The sequence below is a fragment of the Perca flavescens genome, chromosome 1 (assembly GCF_004354835.1).
Source record: "Perca flavescens isolate YP-PL-M2 chromosome 1, PFLA_1.0, whole genome shotgun sequence".
NCBI lineage: Eukaryota > Metazoa > Chordata > Actinopteri > Perciformes > Percidae > Perca > Perca flavescens.
The window spans coordinates 19,805,847-19,825,274 of record NC_041331.1 but is presented as its reverse complement, the minus strand read 5'-3'; the positions used below and the strand labels follow the sequence as shown (position 1 = coordinate 19,825,274).

The 19,428-nt window shown below is 39.7% G+C and overlaps 2 protein-coding genes across 8 annotated transcripts; one reads left to right on the top strand and one right to left on the bottom strand.

The window, feature by feature from the left end:
• Positions 1-1,485: 1,485 nt before the first annotated feature.
• On the bottom strand, positions 1,486-6,838 carry dcun1d2b (DCN1, defective in cullin neddylation 1, domain containing 2b). 6 transcript variants are annotated; one of them, XM_028574865.1, is made up of 7 exons: positions 6,683-6,838; positions 3,730-3,946; positions 3,464-3,632; positions 3,090-3,220; positions 2,876-2,958; positions 2,487-2,583; positions 1,486-2,206 (listed from the first exon to the last, which is right to left on the bottom strand). In XM_028574865.1, exons 2-7 carry the CDS (start codon positions 3,902-3,904, stop codon positions 2,130-2,132), a joined length of 732 nt encoding a protein of 243 aa, XP_028430666.1. In that variant the 5' UTR covers positions 3,905-3,946; positions 6,683-6,838; the 3' UTR covers positions 1,486-2,129. The 6 variants fall into 6 exon arrangements, with proteins under 6 accessions (XP_028430666.1, XP_028430657.1, XP_028430688.1 ...); XM_028574856.1 differs by lacking the exon at positions 6,683-6,838 and adding an exon at positions 5,792-5,889; XM_028574887.1 differs by lacking the exon at positions 6,683-6,838 and adding an exon at positions 5,788-5,809.
• On the top strand, positions 5,371-18,800 carry tmco3 (transmembrane and coiled-coil domains 3). 2 transcript variants are annotated; one of them, XM_028574835.1, is made up of 16 exons: positions 5,371-5,572; positions 6,877-6,933; positions 7,500-7,593; positions 8,682-8,995; positions 10,230-10,397; positions 10,963-11,142; positions 11,254-11,454; positions 12,283-12,411; positions 12,502-12,594; positions 13,012-13,198; positions 13,915-14,032; positions 14,132-14,327; positions 14,472-14,622; positions 14,735-14,814; positions 14,921-15,070; positions 17,332-18,800. In XM_028574835.1, the coding sequence occupies exons 4-16, from the start codon at positions 8,738-8,740 to the stop codon at positions 17,443-17,445; spliced, it is 2,025 nt and encodes a 674-aa protein (XP_028430636.1). In that variant the 5' UTR covers positions 5,371-5,572; positions 6,877-6,933; positions 7,500-7,593; positions 8,682-8,737; the 3' UTR covers positions 17,446-18,800. The 2 variants fall into 2 exon arrangements, with proteins under 2 accessions (XP_028430636.1, XP_028430645.1); XM_028574844.1 differs by lacking the exons at positions 5,371-5,572; positions 6,877-6,933 and having other exon boundaries at positions 7,486-7,593.
• Positions 18,801-19,428: the final 628 nt, after the last annotated feature.

Here is a 19,428-nt window from a genome sequence, read left to right as displayed (position 1 = left end):
CATTATCAAACAGAATACTGATAGATGTCACATTTTCTTGCTCCTGAACCACACACGTCAGATAATAAAGTCAACAACAATCAACTGGGAAATGTTTTCACATCATCTCGCTGTCTTGACTGTGATAGGTTTGTGCACTGACTTTGACAGTCAGAAAATTATATGGGATATTTAATTCCACCAATAACACACATCCAACTTGCCAGGTTACAAAGATAAACAATATGGCACATTTACCCGCTGCTACAGTGACTGTTTTACAGTCATGATTAAGCTGATTTTTTGCCACTCATCTGCATTCAATCTAAGACTGAAATCATAATAAATTCCGATCCTGATCTACGTTATGCACACTACCATAGTTTATGACTGAACTCTGTTTACATAAATATGAGAACTTAAACAGAAGTTTTTCAACTTAAGGAAAAAAAGGCAAATATTTCCCCTGTAGTTGGATGAGAAATTTCATCTGGGGAAATAATCCATCCTTATCTCAACACATGGCAAAGGGTTTGTCATTATGACAATAATTGGCAAAACAAGATAGCACAGTTAGATGGCAAATACTGATGTAAGTGCAGGAAGCCACCTGCCTCTCACTGTGACTGGGAGAGGATGACTGGTACCTCAGCTGTACCTTCTGTCAAACTCTTTAGCTGAGAAAGGGGGATGCTTTTGGTGTTTATAATTACATTTATAGAGCAACACTAAATCTTGTATGGAGGAAAAGCATTGCACCCCTAGATGGCAGCGCAACCATTGTTCTCAAAGTGACCTGTTTTTCTGTGTGGTAGTTCTACAGTCGCTAAATCATGAAAAGCAACAGACTAAAACTTCAAACAGTGTAAACAAATCAAAGTTAAATCTAAGCTGGGATGTAGATGTTCATATATTAAAATGTCTATGTCAGTGAACCCACAGTAAACTGAATAGCTCTGTATGTAGCTGTATGCAGTGCTAACTGATAAAGAAAACCTACAACAGAAAAAGTGTGAATCAGTGCAGTTTGCAAAGTTGATATATCACCTGGATAAAAGAAACAGTCAATGTGTCAGTTTCTTTGTGAAATGAGGATCCTAAATGCTTCTTATATATTACTCATGATTATAAATGTCAACCTGTCAGATAAACATTTTTGCTCCTCTAAAAGTTAAATCTATTCTTTTTTTCTCCTTTCCTATTGATATAGCATTTTACAACTGTAACAAATGTGATTCTGCTGGTGCTGAGCCTGAAAAGCATGCTTCTCTTTCTAATTATGTGAATTCAAAATGTGGATCTGAATTCTTTCACTGTCAGTTAAAGTGATCATAATTTGTAATCATAATAAAACCAAATGAGCTACAATTAACATTGTATTTTAAAAGAGGCAATATGTTCTCACACACACACACACACACACACACACACACACACACACACACACACACACACACACACACACACACACACACACACACACACACACACACACACACACACACACACACACACACACACACACACACACACACACACACACTCACACACACTCTCTCTCTCTCTCTGTCAGTGTGATTGTTAGAGAGCTACACATTCGCAATCTCAGTGAAAATAATGTACTTTCCCCCCCTCCTCAACATCCATGGCCCTGCTTCTAGCTGACAAAAACATGCAGATTGGAACATACTGTTCCATTCACAATTGACAATGTAAGAGGCCACATCCTACTGCATCTATAACTTTATCCTCTGCGTGTGCTGAAGGTTCACCCTTACTGTCCCTCCTGACTGTGCCGAGGGTGCAGGTTAGTGAGCCAAGTCCGCAGCAGCAGTTCAAAGCCCCATCCATTGGTGATTTGCCCATGAGTGACGAGTTTTAGGATACCCATCATTTCAATATTGCAATTCCAAAGTCTGTCCTTGCCAAAAAAACAAAACAATCTCTCTCCTGTTGATTCTCCTCCTGCTTTCCTCAAGGCATCTTATGCAGTTGGAAGAACAATCTGAAGGACAAGCTGCAAACAGGCTTATTAAGAGGTACTCTCTTTTTTTGGCTCATTTGTATAAAAATCCTCATTCAAAAAAAAAAAAGAAAAGAAAACTGGGAGAAACACAAACTCCATTTGCTGCATGAATCGGAGACAAACACTATGTCATGTTGCGCTTACTCGTCACAATCGGCCGAGCAAACTCCACAAAGTCATCTATGAGGACAGGCCATGCCCCTGAGGAGAGAGAGAGAAAAAAAAAAGCACTGAATATTAATCAATGTAATCTATTACAATAATGACTTAGTGGACCGGTTCATCAAGTGGCATTAACATACAGATCACTTTAATGCAAGTTATAAGGCATTACTCTGATGTAGCTGTAGTCAGTTAATCCAGATGATTGACTGAATTATCAGAAATACAACTGTATGTGATCACAGAGTGTTTGTCTTTCATTGTGGAATTAACCCCTGAAATGTATATGCATTATTGTGTTCTGCTTTAATAACCTCACCTTCCTCATCGTAGTTTGACATGTCGTCTGCAATCATATTGCCGAAGTCCAGAAGGAGGTTCCAGGTGTCCTTGGGAATTGAGCGTTTGTGATGTTCCTGAATGCAGCACAGTAACAGAAAAAGAGTTAAACATTATTAGAATTTCCTGTGCATTAAAAGTCAATTCAACAGTCTGGAAATAAACAATACCTTTGTGAAACTTAAGTTATTGTTGTCGGCAATGTGTCAAAGATGGCTGCTGTTTGTAGTGTTGCTGTATTTGACTGTATCCTATCAGAGTGTTTCTAATAGTTTTGCTTCCCAGGATATGCCGAAAATTAGGAAACACTGGTAATGTATGTTATTTGTGGTTTGTAATATCCTGCTGACACAAGATTTGCTCTCTCACCAGCAGGAAGCAGTTCCAGAGATCCAAAAACTTGAAGCGACCTGTGAGAACTAGATTCCAGTAAGCAACAGCCATCTCAAGGTCTAGGACACAAAGTAGAGATTTTCAACTTCTTATAATAATATTTTTTTGTAATGAAATAAGGACCTGAAAGTGACAAGATTTACTTTTTCTACAAGTTCTTGTGTTCTACATGTTTAGTTCTAACGCTTACCTAAACCTTTCTGGCCGGGGTTCTTGGCAAAATTGAAGGTAAACTGGTAGAAGTCTTTGAACTTCCCTGTGTCTTTTAGCTCCTGCTCTAGTCTGGGAAGGATTGCCTTGAGTTTTTCAGGACTGTCACAGCTAGAGGAGACATTAAGAAAGTAACAAATCCTGTTATTACGAGTAGTGGCGAACTGCACACAGCGACTGGTAGGTTTCTGACCATCTAAGTTGTTGTAGGACTCACTTTTAAGAGAATAGGTCATTCAATATTTGTCCTCATACAAAACAAGACAGTTTCACAAACAACTTTCACAACGTCTTACTATTTCCAAATAACGAAGTGTAGAGAATACAGAAGATTTCAGTATCACTGTTGCTCACCCTAGCTCAGCCATGCCATCCAGGAACTCTTTCCTGCTGAACTCGCACTGGGTGGCCGCTCTGAACTTCCATGCCACCACAAGTATGCTCATGCTAGCTGGGTCCAGCGTCAGGTCATCACAGAACTGCTGGATCCCATCAATGCCTATCTTGTTCTCATCCTGGGGGTCTGCACAGATAGATGAGAAGAGTGAGCAAAACAGTGCCAAAACAGTGTAACAGACAAGACAAGCAAACTATGCTAAAATTGACTTTGAAACTCTTGCCTTTGTATCTGTTGTAGAGCTGGTCCAGCTTCTTGCGGTCCACTGAGGTTTTCATGGATTCTTTGTAGTAGAGGTCTGGATTCTGGAAGTAGTTGTCTGTGGCGACTTCTAGTTTCCAGTCATTCTGCGTCAGGCAGTATACGGCTGTCCTCTCCCCGGCCTGTGTGAAGGACATGAACTGCCGAACCTTGTCCTTCTGCGATGACTTCAACTTGTGCTGTAAAACAAGCAGGCACAAAAGACAAATGCAGAGCTGGAGTCGCCTGTTAGGGCCTATTAAGCCCACACACATATTCCCCCTAAGCCATTTTACTCAGAAACCACCTGGTATCAGAATACAACATGTGCACATTTGTTAAGAATATGCACCATGGAAGTAGGGATTGACCGATAAGATTTTTTCTAATCAGCCTTAGCCGAGGACCGATATGGGCTGCCGATTTTCTTGAGCCGATATTTGGAGCCGATACTGCTTCTGCTCCCTCAATTTACATCATAAAAATGTAAACCCTGCCACACTGGATTTGTTTTTAGAATCTGCTCATTCTGTCATTTCTTTAAAAATAATAAACAAAAACACAGATCAGTGTCACTTCTGCAATCATTTTACATTCATATCACCCAAATTATGTGTGCAATGTGCATCATATGGATGGGTGCACTGCATATGGTTAACTGTGCAGGGGTAAAAGGCTTTCATCAACATCTACAACACAGCCTTGATGATGCATTGCTTGCGGACATATTATAAGACAGATATAATCAGGTCATCACAAAATGTCCTTTGTCAACACATTTAAATAATTTAAGAAAACAATAAACCTGAAAAGTAGTCACTGAAATAAAGTGCTTGATTTGTAATTTAAGACTGCCATGGTGCTGGAAGCCTGCCAGGCTTTCAGCAGTGCATGGTCTGCACGTGAACTGCAGCGTCTCCAGCAACACAGAGCTGTCTGTGGACGCCCGTCTGTAAATAATGCCGGGAAAAAAACGCAGCAGCCGCGTATCGGCCAATACGATACACGTAAAAACGCAAATATTGGCCCGATATATCGGCCGGCCGATAAAATCAGTCTATCACTACATGGAAGCACAATATCCAGTTAATTATTTATATTATTAAAGCAGAATTTTAACAAAGGGCTTTACAGTTATGTTAAAATGAAGAACAAATTATCACAAACTAATTGCTATACCCACATCCTGGGGCCTTCAGGACCCCTGAGGGTCTGGACCCCTGGGACAGGTATACTGTCTATGGGTAATCCAGTATTGGGTAAATGGGATGAAGAGAGATGCATGTGGAGAGGCTACACATAAACATTTACACAACACACAGCCTAAACTTTCTGAACATTTAAATAAGAGTGCAAGGATTTGATTTCCATTCAAACCTCCTAGCTGGAAACTAGTTTCTGTACTTAATCTGTCACTTTACACAAACACAGTTGGAAGTGGATTGTACTCAAATAACACGTGCCATGACTATAAGATCTGGTAATTTAGAAAGTCAGTCTCATACCATGCGTGCAACAGCTACATATTAGTATAAGTGCATTACGGGAAACGACACTGTCACTTCCAAATGCATCAGCACAAGGTTCCGTTAGTTTACAAAAAATACCTTCCCGTGTTTATTTAATCTATACGGTCATCGGGAGGATTGCACGTTTTGCAGAACTGCAGACCTGACCCACCCGATGATCAAACAGCAAATTCACCGTGACAGCCAGGCCAGTGTTTGGTGACCTAGTTTCCCTAGGAAAGGGGACGTTTGATCCTGCAGGCTCTCTCCAGACCCGGGGCAGCACCACAAGCGAGGCGAGTTACCAAAAAGGGAAAGGTACGTGCGGCAAGTGTCCGATCTTAAAATACCAACAACTGACCTTCCATTTCCCTCATATTCCCGACACATATCAACCCAATGCGACACTTGGCTGAGGACACTCCGATGCCCGTATCGGTGTGTCCCCTTAATAGTAGCGACAGCCGTTATCGGTTTTTGGACTTGTTTAACTGAGCTAAAGAATTGCCCCGGTTTCTCATTTTTAATCTTACCTACCATTTTACCATACGCTGTTTTGGCCCACTTGATATCCAATTACCCATGGTGCGCATGCGCAACAAGAACTGCGCTACTGTAGGGGCACTTGGTTCATGGGAAATGTAGTTCTATAGCACTGCGATCCCAGAGGCCCTGAGTTTTAAACACCTTCAGCTTATGTCTTTCACTTTTACTGTTTAGACAAAATATGTATTTGTTAAAGTTCTTCTACGGAAATATAGTTAAAGGAAATTGTCACATTATAAGTTTATATGAAACAGTCTGTTGCCACATTAATTCAATCAAATTTGTGTATGGCAGTCGACGAAACTCAACTCTGAACTTAACTTCGTATTGTTTTCAAAATAAATTGTGTTACAAGCAACCGTTAGGATAAGTCATAGTAGATTTAACATAACCAGGGAACAGCTGCCACTGTGCTGTGAGTGCACTTGACACGGTCGAGCAACAAAACATAACATCTGAAAAACTACAACTCCCATATCAAAGCTGATCAAGATGTTTCGGAAGTAATCTTAAAATGGATCAAAGTTATCGACGCGATTATTATATTAAGACAACAATGCAGCCGTTGTTCAGTTTCAGCCACGGTTTATGTTGGCGTTCTTTTGTGACACGCCTTAATAAGCTGTTCCAATAAAAGTTGCTGATATCAATGTAGCTAACGCGTTAACTTATTTAGCTAATGTTAGCTATGTTAGCTTTAACGTTGGTGTCATGGGAGTGTGTGTGAACTCAGCTGAGTGGAGCTGGTCTGACAGCTCTGATGAATTCGAGGACTAACTTAGCTTTACTTCCAGTTCCAAAACAGAAGGCAGGTTGACCTTTATACACATTAAAAACTGGTCCAACTTCAACTGGGATTTTATCAACAGCAGTCGCACCTACCTGGACGAAGTAACGTTAGCATCCCCCCTTTGCTAGCACGGATAATGTTACCAACGGTTGGAGGTCGAAGTAAACATTAAGTTGGTCGCTACCGGTGAACGCCTGCACCGACGCTGGCTTCAGCTATGTGGCAGGGGGGGGGGGGGGGTGGGGGTGGTGCGGTACAACAGCATGATTGTTCCCTTCTTCTTCAGCTTCTCCTTCAGTCGTGGATTGGAGTTGAGAGCCAGGATAGCGCACATATTTCGCAGGTATAGTTGCAGCTTTTCTTTATTTATCTTTTAAAAAAATTGCATGTGCTAAGTAATCTGTTTGGGACATCGAGCTAATTCACAGTGTTTCCTGAAACATCATTCATGCCTGGGTTTTCGGCTTTGTATAATGTTACTATTGGCTGCCATTATTTATTTGATTTTCATTAGTTTCAGTAGTTTCTTTCCCATTTACATTGCATTTATATGTTTGGCATTCATCTGTTTGCATTTATATTTTTTAAACCTGCATCAGTATAGAGTAGCCAACATTGACAACCAGTCAAAACGTCAGTGTAGATCAGTGGTGGAAAGTGATAAATGTACCTAAAGCGTACTGTGCTTAACTACAGTTTTGAGTTACTTGCACTTTACATGTTACATTTCATCCCACTTTATACTTTTACTACAACAGGAATGTTGTACTTTCTACATCATTACATTTCTTTCACAGCTATACTTTTCAGATTAATCAGTGTTAAACCAGTGTTATGATCAGCTAATGAAATATGATTGTTATTGATTAATCCCCTCAATAGCGTGTGAATTGTGCTATTGATTTCTAGCATCAGTAGCAGAGTGGCTGCAGTCCAGTTGAAGGAAGGACAGAGAAGGAGTTTGGAAAGTAAACCTCACTCAGCTTGACTCATGCTCACAAAGGTGCGGTTACAGCTTGGGTGTGAGTTGAATGCATTCAGTCATTAATGTGTAAGCAAGCACAGATGGTACGAGTTGGCATGCTGTTCACGTTAAAGCGTTTTTCTTAAACTGTATGAGTTTTTAGACTTTAAATACGTCACATTAGGTGTAGGCCAAATATAAAGCACTACTGGAATTTATACATGCAATATGCTCAGTCAAGTAAAGAGCATATTACTGTAACACATACTGTAACTACAAGGTGCTATTCGCTACTCAAAGCGACAGGCCATAGGTGAGTATACACAGCTGTTGTTTAGGCTCTTCAGCTGTGATCAAAAGATTAATCTGTCTCTGGAGATGACACTAAAAGCACAGAGTGCACAAAGGCACAGAGTAGCTCACATAAAAATAGATTATCTCAAAATTTAAGAGAAATATTGTCACTATCTGTGCTTTTAAAGGGATGACTGGCAATTCCTGTATTTCTGTATTTTCTTTCTGGGATAAACAAATCCCATGAAAAGACCAAAACAAACAAGGTGTTAGTTCGTCTCTCAATACTTTCCCACTTCCCTACCCTGTCTGAGGCTCTCAGCAACAAGCCCATGTGTCCCTACTGAAGACATAGACCTTTAAAAACAAATATATACTTAAAAAAAAAATAACAATAAAAAGCTCAAACAGGAGTAAGCTATATAGTGTATTTGTTAGGGACTATTATTAAGGACTATTTCCAGCTTCCGATTTGTTGAGCTAGTGAAGGGCAGTACATCAGCTCACCCAGTGCGGTGCAGCAGTGTGGCTCACCGATGTGTTTTTAATAGTTCTTTGGACAACAATGCAGCTCTCTGTCACAAAGAAATAAGCTATATCGGGCTTTGCATGCACAGATAGTACTTGTTAGGGAGATCAGTTCATTGTTGGTTTGGTCTTTTCTTGGGATTTGATGACAATAAGAAAAACAAAAGATAACCAGACATATCCTTAGAACTCTCCTGATGTCTCCACTACACTTTTTGAGTCCACACATATAGTATTCTCCTCCTTATTGCTTTTTTGTTGTTGATCTTTGTAACGACCATGCTCTTTATTTTTCCATTCCTCAGATCTTTTTCTCTTCATCAATCTTCACACTCGGGTGAAGACAGAAGTAGAGGTTTGGATGCAGGTTGTATGTTGGCTGCTGTGCCTTGGCACGGTGGGGGCACTTGCTGTGCTGCAGAAGGACCAGGTGGCCCAGCACGCCATCAAGCTTTTTCGGAGCAAGGGGGCCACACACGGCCACAGCTGGGTGACCAGCAACTGCAAGCGGCTGGTGGGGCTCCTGCGTCAGAAGAATGTAGTTGTCAGGAAGCTGGCAGCCGCTGCTGATGGTGTCAGACGAGACCGGGCCCTTTCAGAACCAGAGAGGCTCTTCCAGGTACCGGACGGAGAATAAATACCAGATGATGAAAAGGCCCTCTGTTTGGATCATAATGCGGCCATTTGTTAGTGACTGTTCAGCTTTATTTTGTATACCCTATTCCCCTGGAAGTACGTAGTGTGTGATTCATAAGTTCTGCAGCTCTTCAGGATTGGGTCTTTGTCTCTCTGTGTGTTGACACAATAGCTAAACAATAATACCTGTTCATATTTCATACTTACAGTTCAGATTTCACATAGAGATGCCCTGGTTAGATTAAAGCTGCAACAAACATTATGCATTAGACTAATCAGTTAGTTGTTTTTTAGGTTAATCAATTATTCTTGGGGTTTAGAAAATGTCAAACAGTTGAAAATGCCTTTTACAATTTCCCAGAACCTCTCTGTCCAACCAACAGCTGAAAACCAAAATATATTCAATTTACAATGATACAAAACCAGAAAACCGCAGCAAATTCTCACATTGGAGAAGCTGGAACAGGAGAATATTTGGCATTTTTCTTGATTAGTGACTTAAAGCTTAACTGCGTAACTTTTTGATTTTAATGAACATCCGTTACATTAAAGCCATTGCCAAATTAGTTGCTACAAAGCAAATTAAGACTATTAGCTCCACACAACTTTCTCTGAATTTCTCAGTATGGCTATGTTCAAAAGATTGTTTTGTCCGGTGACTTTCCCGCGCATAAGCTCGAGTGAAGATAATGACCTTTTCTGAGGAGTCCATCATGTTTTTTTAATTCTCTGTCACCTCCTTGGCTACTAGCAACTGCATGGAGGAGGGGTGGGGCTGCGTGCGCGATCACAGAAAGCTGTATCATGTGGATGCGCCGACAGAATTATTGTCATTACATAGAATTCCTCATGGGGGAGACAAACTACGCACTATAGCTTTAAATTATGAACTAACTTGTCACTGGATGATTTTCTGTCAAGTGACTAATCGATTAATCAACTAAGTGTTATAACTCTGGATTAGATAATGGCCTGTTCGATGGCTTCTTGTTAAATCTCTCTAAAACTTTTCAAGCCAAATCAAGTGCATTATTTTTCTTGGAGTAGTGACCATTCTTCCCATTTTAACATGTTATGTAACATCTATTTTGTCCTATTTATCATGTCTAGTTTCTGATGAAGATACCTCAGTTGCTCTTGTCTAGTGTTTCAAAATAAAGACCACAAATAGAGCATGTGGCTAAATGGCTGACTGGTGTCTCCCTGTCTGCATTCAGGTTCACACTCTGGAGGTTTTCCAGAAGGAGCTGAATGAGAGCGAGCACTTGGTTTTCCAGGCAGTGCACAGCCTGCAGAGGGCTCTGCAGGGAGACTACAGGGATGTGGTCAACATGAAGGAGAGCAGCAGACAGAGGCTGGAGGCCCTCAGGGAGGCAGCCATAAAGGTGAGGTCTACAGTGTGTCATGATGAGACTAGTCAGAGTGCAGGAGAGAGAGGGGCTGATCCATGCTGCATTCACTTCAATTAAGTGAACTAAGAATTCTGATACAAAGCAAAGTAATACGTCTTTAAATGTTTACATGTTGTACATCAAAACACATCTCAACAAAGGCAAAGAATGCATGGTGATGCCACGAGGTATATAAATATATATAATATATATTGTCAATATAGGGTTATTTTTTAATTATTCATTCAGTAATTCAATTATTTTTTTGGGGTTAATTGATTAATTAAGTATATTAAATGTAAAAATCTTAGAACTAACAAAATAAGTAATTGAAGACCCATTTGTCATTTTGTGTTGTGTGATAATGTCATACAAATATAATAATATTGATGTCAACCACACCGCCCACCCCTATGTCAAAGGTAGTAATATCATGCATTATTGTATGTCCTATGAAAAAGCATATTTAGTGTGGGTTTCATCTGTATGCTGTTGCATGCATGGCTGTAGCTACTTGCTTATACACACCTGTCTGTCGGGCTTTGGTCTCACCTTTCAGGAGGAACAGGAGTACGTGGAGCTGGTGGCTGCTGAGAAGCACCAGCAGGAAGCTATTAAGAGCGCTTTAGCCCAGAATAAGACTCTGTCCATGCTGGACGAGATCCTGGAGGACGTCAGGAAGGCAGCAGACCGGCTGGAAGAGGAGATTGAGGAGCACGCCTTTGACAACAACAAACAGGTCAATAAACAGCACACACAGACTTTTGTTGCTTAATATTTTTCAGACACTTGGAGACTGAATCGTCACGATACCAATGAGTTTGTCTTTCCATGCTCATTGTTTATGTAGATGAAAGGAGTAAATGTAGAGGCAGTGTTGAGAGTGGAGGATGACGAGGAGAACGGAGGCAAGAGGAAGAATAAGTCCAAGCAGAAGGAAGTGGAGGATGACCTGGGTCTGAGCATGCTCATCGACTCGCAAAACAACCAGTATGTCCTGACCAAACCACGAGACTCCACGATGCCAAGAGCCGACCATCACTTCATCAAGGTCACTTTACTCCTCCCGCTCACGTGTGACCCTTATTTATAGCTTTTATTTTGAACATGTAAATACAATACAACATCCAAAGAAAATAGTAATGTAAAAAAAGAACCGTTAAAAAAATAAAACTCCATAATTTCTTGTACTTGAGTATGAAGAAGTAAAACTTATGTACTCCTACCCCTTTATACCCTTTCTTTCTTATTAAATGTGTTATACTAATAAAAATAATAATGTTATAATAATAAGTCAACAGAGATAAAAAAATTGTAATTAATGGAAATTCATATATTTACCTATAAACAATAATTATACACATACAACACATTTTTCAATGTAAGCCCAAATTATTAATTAATTGCACTGTATTTATCCGTACCTCTGGAATATAGTTTCTTTGAACATCTTTTTAAATTGGAATATGTTTGGACATTGCTTTAATTCATTACTTAGTGTGTTCCACAATTTAGTGCCGCTGACAGATAGACAGAAACTTTTCCTTGTAGTGCGAAAACTGGGAGTCTTAAAATTTGACTTTCTCCTCAAGTCATAGCCCCCCTCTCTTTCAGAAAATATTTTCTGTATGTTGCCAGGCAATAAATTGTTTCTCGCTTTGAACATAATTACACCTTTCTGAAATTCAACTAGGTCAAGTAATTTTAATGCTTTAGACTGTAAAAATAAACCCTATTTAATACATTAGAAGTAGACACACTGTATTCATTTGCTTTGAATCCTCAATAATGCTTTGAAGAGTGCAGTTTCTAGCATTTGCTTTTGAGTTTAACTGTACCAAAATGTTACTGCCATGTTTTTTGCAACATGTACGTGCAGGACTTGGTGTCGGTGGTGATGTTGTCGCTGCCCTGTGGTTGGATTTGCAGTCTGGTCGGTCTTCCTCCCATGTTTGGATATATTATTTGTGGGGTCCTGCTCGGTCCCTCTGGCCTCAACAGCATCAAGGTGTGTGTGTGAGCATGTCAGCATGTCAGATCAGACTTACCGAGCAACACCAGTCTGTGCTAGTTGTTCATGTCCGTGTCTGTCTTGCAGTCTATGGTCCAGGTGGAGACTCTGGGGGAGTTGGGTGTGTTCTTCACTCTCTTTGTGGTGGGATTGGAGTTCTCACCTGAGCGACTTCGAAAGGTAAACAACAAGGGATTTAAATTTAGGATTAAAATTGTACAACAACGTCAGTTTTCATCAAAGCCTGTTTTGCATAACTAAGCAACTTGCAATAATGCCATGTTCAGTTCAGAAGCTAAATTGATTTTTGTAAAAGCATTCGGTTACAGAAGCTCTTAGACTTTAAAAATCCAAGTTTGATGGTAAAATCCTAATACGCATGTTATGGTTGCATAACTTTAGGTAACCCTAACTTTTTTAAGCAAACCCCTGATACATAAAAATTTTGTGTGTGTGTATGACTTTCTGCTACATTTGTAGTCTCCATAGTCTCCTTGTGAGTAGTACTGGTGACACGTAAACTGATCTTCTTGAGTAAAATTGGTAGTGCCCCATTAAATAAGCTGAAATTCTGTGTGTGTGTGCCTGCGTGCATAGGTATGGAAGACATCAGTCCAGGGCTCGTGCTACCTCAGTCTGTTGATGGTGGGGGCCGGTTTGGTGTGGGGACAAGTCCTGCATATTCGACCCACCCAGACTGTCTTTGTTTCCACTTGCCTCTCTCTGTCCAGCACTCCACTCGTGTCCCGCTTCCTGGCAGGTGGGAGCAGAGGTGACAAAGAAGGTATGTAGGTATGTCTGTGCGCATAAATGAACATACGTAGATGTGCATAAGTAGGAGTAAGTAGTAATGCAGCAGCATGTATTTCCCATGCAGTTATACAGTATGACATGTTCTCAAACAAATCTTAACATTAAGAAAACTGCCTTGTATATTTCACTTGTATTCAGACTTAATATCCAAGACAAAGGGGCTTGATTCTGACATGGAGCTGCAGGACTTCTTGTTACTTTCGATTAGGGTTTGGTGGTATCATTGTATTACGGTATACCAGGGTATTTAGAAATGATTTTCAATACCATCAAAAATACAGACGCTCCTCTTTCTAGTTGTATATTAGACACACAACATTGTAGCCTAGACAATATCATACATGCTACAATGACTTCTATCACCAGCAGCTCAGCTTTTAAGTTGTATTATTTTTTTTTTACACACAAATACTGTCATATACCGTATACCCCGGTGAAATTCCATGAAGGTGAGCGATTTGTGATTATCCAACAAGCCTAAATGCAGAAAGAAAGAAAGATATGCTTCTCATCTAAAGCAATGTGAAAATATCATTTAGTCTCAGTACTTGAATTTAAAGTGCAGTAGAGCAAGTTACATCAGTAAAACCAAATGCTGTGACACACTATAACTCCATACATTAGACATATTGTATTTAGAGCACTTAGTGATGACACAATGATCAATAATGTGAGTGCTTGGGACAGGTGATCTTGACTACAGCAGCGTTCTCCTCGGGATGTTAGTGATGCAGGATGTTCAGCTCGGTCTCTTCGTCGCCGTCATGCCGACTCTGATCCAGGCACAGAGTGGAGACTTGGACAGGTTAGTTAGCCTTTTTTTTTTTTCTTTCTTTGCATGTGTCCTCTTGTCGACCAAAAACGCTCACAGCTTATTAAATCTGTTGTCCTCTTTGTAACACAGCTTCCTGTTTGGAAGTCTTCGCGTGTTTTACCTCCTGGCCCAGGTCCTGGTCTCTCTGGCTGCCGTGCTGCTTCTGTGTTTGTTACTCAAAGCATTCCTAATTGGCCCATATTACAAGAAACTTCACGCTGAGAGCAAAGGCAACAAGGAGATCTTGGTGCTGGGGATGGCAGCTTTTGTCTTTTTCATGCTGACGGTATGCACCTCGCTTTTTATTTATTCCAAGTTTTCCTGAATTTCTCTACAAATAGTCTGATATTTCTCATCCAGTGGAGCATTATTAAGCCTTTTGTGAAGAAGCTTTTTTTGCTGATTTTTCTATCACTGACTGATACTGCAGGTGACAGAGTTTTTTGATGTTTCTATGGAGCTGGGCTGTTTCCTGGCTGGAGCTCTGCTGTCCACACAGGGTCACATGGTTACCATGGAGGTCATGGGATGCATTGAGCCAATCAGAGATTTCCTCGCCATCATCTTCTTTGCCTCTATTGGTCAGATCCAACATCCACAATTTAAGACAGATCCAAGCTTTACTAACATGTTACACTTTTATTACCTGTGAGACTATGCTGAATCATCTCGTGTGTTTGTGTGATGCTGCAGGTCTCCACGTGTTCCCAACATTTGTGCTGTATGAACTCACCATTCTGCTGGTGCTAACACTCACACTTGTCATTATGAAGGTACAGCACTATTCTCTTTTTTCTTTTTTTTTGCTCTTCTCCAGTTCACCTTTGCCACACTCTTAGTCCCTCCGGTCTCCACTTAACTCCTCATGTTTCCTGCCAGTTCATGATGGCCGTACTGGTGTTGTCGGCTATCTTGCCTCCGGGTTCTCAACACATTCGGTGGATTGTCTCAGCCGGTCTGGCTCAGGTCAGCGAATTCTCCTTCGTCCTGAGCAGCCGTGCTCGTCGTGCTGGCATCATCTCCAGAGAGGTCAGTGATGACTGGGAAAAAAAAAAAAAAAAAAAATAATAATAATATATATATATATATATATATATATATATATACATACATACATACATACATACATACATACATACATACATACATACATACATTGTTTTACTCTTCAGACAGAAAAGGGCTCATCTGGTCGTCGGTGACCCAGTCCATTTTTATATTCACTACTGGAATTTGTTTTGGTCCAGTTGGATTACTGTTATTGTGCTTTATAAAAGTGCTTAGCCATAGGGTAATCCAAATGAGCTTTTCTAGTTGCATACTCAGAGTCTTTCAGTCGTCTCCTTGTCCAGCCTATGTAAAAACAACCACAGATAACCACACATATTTTAACATGTCTTTGTAATTTCATCATAAAGTAGCAAAGGATTTTTAACTGTTTGCCACAAGAGTGCCTTGTAGCTTTTATCTTTTTTAAATAGTAGAAATGTGCGTGGAAACCCGTTGAAACTGTTTTGATTTTACACAAGGTGAAACTTAACAGGTCTAGTTGTATTAACACAGAGCGGTAAGTTGATGCAGACGTCAAGTTTACATTAGTAGTCATTACTAAAAATCATTAGTAAACATATGTTACTTTTTTCTGGAGTCCTGTTGAAATACAATAAATACAAAGCATTAGGCTTTACTTATCAAAACTAAAAAAATAAAACTTGTTCTTTTAAATACTTTTTTTTCCTTTGGAACAGAATATTTTAAGAACAATGTATTTAATACATTAGTTCCAATAAAACAGAAAGGATGACAATGTACAGATTGTAATTTTCAATGTACTCTGCATGGTATATTCCACTCAGGAAATACTTCCTCTCTGCCCAGACCCCATCAGTCCCCACCCGGGTCTCGGTCATGGTGCAACAATAAATGTAGATAAACATGAACACTAAATCAACCATACACAACTAAAACCCAGAAAACATAAATGCACACCCAAAACATTAACAGAACATTATTAAAACAAACTTTAACTAGGACAGAAACTGTTCAGAACATCATTTTTTTCCCATAAGCCTTTGCACCGCTTCAGCGCAGATCACTTCAAATGACCCTTGCCCCTCCCATACAGGAACTAAACATCCTTAGTTATCTCTGCTTAATATGATCTGTGCACTGCATACTTCAGCTGATTATTACAAACAACTAATGTAAATGAAGTAATGAATATGAAAAAATAAGTAGTGACCACTAAAAAGTTGTATTACAAGAAAATCTGTGTTTACAGTGAGATGAAACCTTTAAACTTAATGAATCTAAAATCAAGTTGAAGTCTAATAAAAGTGTTATGTTGTAATAGTACAGTGCCTGCTCAAAATGTGCCTGTTTGGAACGGGCCGATTGAAGGCCTGCGGTATTGCTGCTTGTAGAATTCTCTAGAACCAAATTGTACCCCAAAATGACTTACAGAAGGACCCCATACCACTTAATATGCAACTCCACTGTATAGCCTAATACTGACTTACAGTGTACTTCTACATCAAAGGGAGGCATTGCACTACTACATTTACCTGACAGAGAACAGGGCAGATTCGGAATTTAATCACAAAATATCACAAGTAAAATGTGGAGTAATCAGACCTTGCCTCATGGACTCATGGCAGTGTGCTACCCATCCGGCCCGTTATGAGAGCTAATCAGCAGAACGGGACCGATTAAACTTAATTAAAACTACCTGTTTTATTCATACAGGTCTAAATAAAAAAAGTTTGAGCAAATTTTGGCAAGCAATCTTTTATACAACTTTCGTTAAATAAAAGTATGGTAAAGAGAGACGTATCTCTCTGCCGGTCAGACACTGCTCGTGTGTGTGTGTGTGTGTGTGTGTGTGTGTGTGTGTGTGTGTGTGTGTGTGTGTGTGTGTGTGTGTGTGTGTGTGTGTGTGTGTGTGTGTGTGTGTGTGTGTGTGTGTGTGTGTGTGTGTGTGTGTGTGTACCCTTTTAAACTTAGCTCTATTTTCTTTTTTATGTGTAAGAAGATTTATATGGACATAGGTCCATATAAATCTTCTTGAGGTCGTCAACGTGACATGATTATTTTCTATTAAACGTAAGATTTAATAAAATATGACCCCAGCAGACAAATACACAAAGTATAGTTCACATATACAGTATAATATGCAGTATTTTTAAACAGTGGAGGTGTCAGTGATTGTGCTCATTTTAGGTCGGAAATGCTTCTGATAGTAATAACATGATTTGATTTTCTCAATTTTTGACTACTTTCTCTCTGCTCAGGTGTACCTGCTGGTTCTCAGCGTCACCACCCTCAGTTTGCTGCTGGCACCGGTGCTGTGGAGAGTTACCACACACAAATGGGTTTCCCGGGCAGAACGCAAAACCGTTACATGACCAGACCAGCGTCAAGGCCCAAAGGTTCCCGTGTAACTCCCACAAAAAGAGTCAGAAAGGTTGGACCAAATCTTCTTTTTCTTCTTCTTTGCAACATCGCTGAACCCCTCCACTGTTCGTAAAAGTTGGACATTATCTGTGACTTTAAAGAATCCTTGATAATAAAGCACACCTGCTCGACAGTCCAGTGGAGAAGCAAAAGTACTTGATATCTTTCCATTTCTGTTGTGTTTTAATGCACTTATGAAGATAAACACATACGTTCCCTCTCTACTGTCTGTAATAATGAATTTCAATGGAATTCCTTTTCTTTTTTTCCGATTCTCAGTGGTTTCTGTACCTTCAACCCAAGGTTTTTCTGATTACTTGTAACAATCACAAATCTAAATTCATTCTCATTTTTCATGTAAAATATAAATATTTAGATTTTTTTTTTTTATTAGGGAAAATGATTCTGTAATTTATATCGCCTCATTTGACCATCTCACATTACTATTACTGACTTTTGGGATATCGCTTGTCTGGCTTACCCGATGACGTACAGTGCATCGCCGGATGTCAGGCCCCTTCCGCTACGTCCGCTATGTTTATACAAGGGCACTGTTGCTGCATCCGGGGCTTAGCGAACGCCTAAGACGATTGTGATTGGTTTAAAGAAATACAAACAACCTAGAGGTGTAGCCAGACCATACTCAAGCACTGACACAGCGCTGTGGTGATAGGTCTGGCTATGCGAGGCTAGGCTATTGCGAATGTTCGATTCAAATCCTTGCTGAAGTGCAAACCTTCTATCTGCTGTATTTAATAGAGGACACTCGTAGATTATTGTAATCATTGTACTACTGTGAATTAAGCTGTGAGGACACTCTTCAGTGTTACCTAAAAACTACAACAATTCCTTTTACAAAGTCTGTATTCATACACGTTAGTAAAAAGTAAGCAATGGAGATGAAAAAAATAGTAGAGAGCAGCTCACAAGAAACAGAAAATGCCCGTCAGAAAAGGAAAACCTGCACTAGTTACCGTTGAATGTCAAATGTATGTGCCTGCTCAACACTGCTCCGCATTAAAAGCGAGGACCTTGGTGGCTTCTCCTGCTGTTAATGTCTTCATCTTTCATAATGTGCAATGTGGAAGTGTACTGTGTAAGCTACGTACATGTTATGCTTTATTTTATGTTTCACATTTTCCTGCAGTATGTCCACACACAATGGTATTTTTTCTTAACTTTGTGTAGTTTACATACTTGTGTTGGTGGCCATGGCGCAAAGAGATGCTGTTTTTGTCAAATGTTCAAGAATTTTTAAATTGTTGAATTCATTCATTTATTTATTAAAAATAAGATGACACAGATATATTTGCTTGGTTTTAGTCTGTATTTACTATGTTCTTAGAATGCAGTGCTTTCTCTGGAGAACTTGAAATTGTATTGTCTAATAAATTGACAAATTGGCTATGAGTAAAACTCATAAACAAAAGCAATCCCAGCGAACTAGTCCCTCTAGTAATTAGACACATTTCTCACCAATTTCACTACATTTGATATTCTGGGCTTTTTATTTTCCTGATTGTATTAAACTTTTCTGAACTTGTATCTCTTATATGATAGATGAGTATGATATCCATCTCTCGTCACACATCTGATTTTATTACTTTGATTGAAGCTTTTAACTGTGTCCAGTTAGTCAGTGGGCCAACTCCTATCGAGGGTCAAGGTCTTGATCAAGTCTGTGCATCAGGAATATCACCGAGCTCTCTGGAATTTCTAGACATCCCTTCATTCAACCATAAAGCTGTAATCTAACAAATCTCACCTTTACCTTGTTCTTCTCCTGCCTCCAAAACTAATAATAATTATAATAATAATAATAAATAAACGACATGAGTCAATATAGCCTACGTGTAAATAATAAATAATGGCATATGTTATTTAGACTTAAGGGGAGACACCAAAGCTATAAAAATATATATATATTTCCACAC

What these genes read in the sequence shown, in the direction of transcription:
- dcun1d2b (XM_028574856.1), bottom strand. An exon ending in TCTGGAACTGCTTCCTGCTG is followed by an intron (nt 2,584 to 2,875) that starts GTGAGAGAGCAA and finishes TGCTGCATTCAG; the next exon opens with GAACATCACAAACGCTCAAT. An exon ending in GTCAAACTACGATGAGGAAG is followed by an intron (nt 2,207 to 2,486) that starts GTGAGGTTATTA and finishes CTCTCTCCTCAG; the next exon opens with GGGCATGGCCTGTCCTCATA.
- tmco3 (XM_028574835.1), top strand. Translation starts at nt 8,738, where the DNA reads ATGCAGGTTGTATGTTGGCTGCTGTGCCTTGGCACGGTGGGGGCACTT. An exon ending in CAGAGTGGAGACTTGGACAG is followed by an intron (nt 14,033 to 14,131) that starts GTTAGTTAGCCT and finishes TTTGTAACACAG; the next exon opens with CTTCCTGTTTGGAAGTCTTC. An exon ending in CATCTTCTTTGCCTCTATTG is followed by an intron (nt 14,623 to 14,734) that starts GTCAGATCCAAC and finishes GTGATGCTGCAG; the next exon opens with GTCTCCACGTGTTCCCAACA.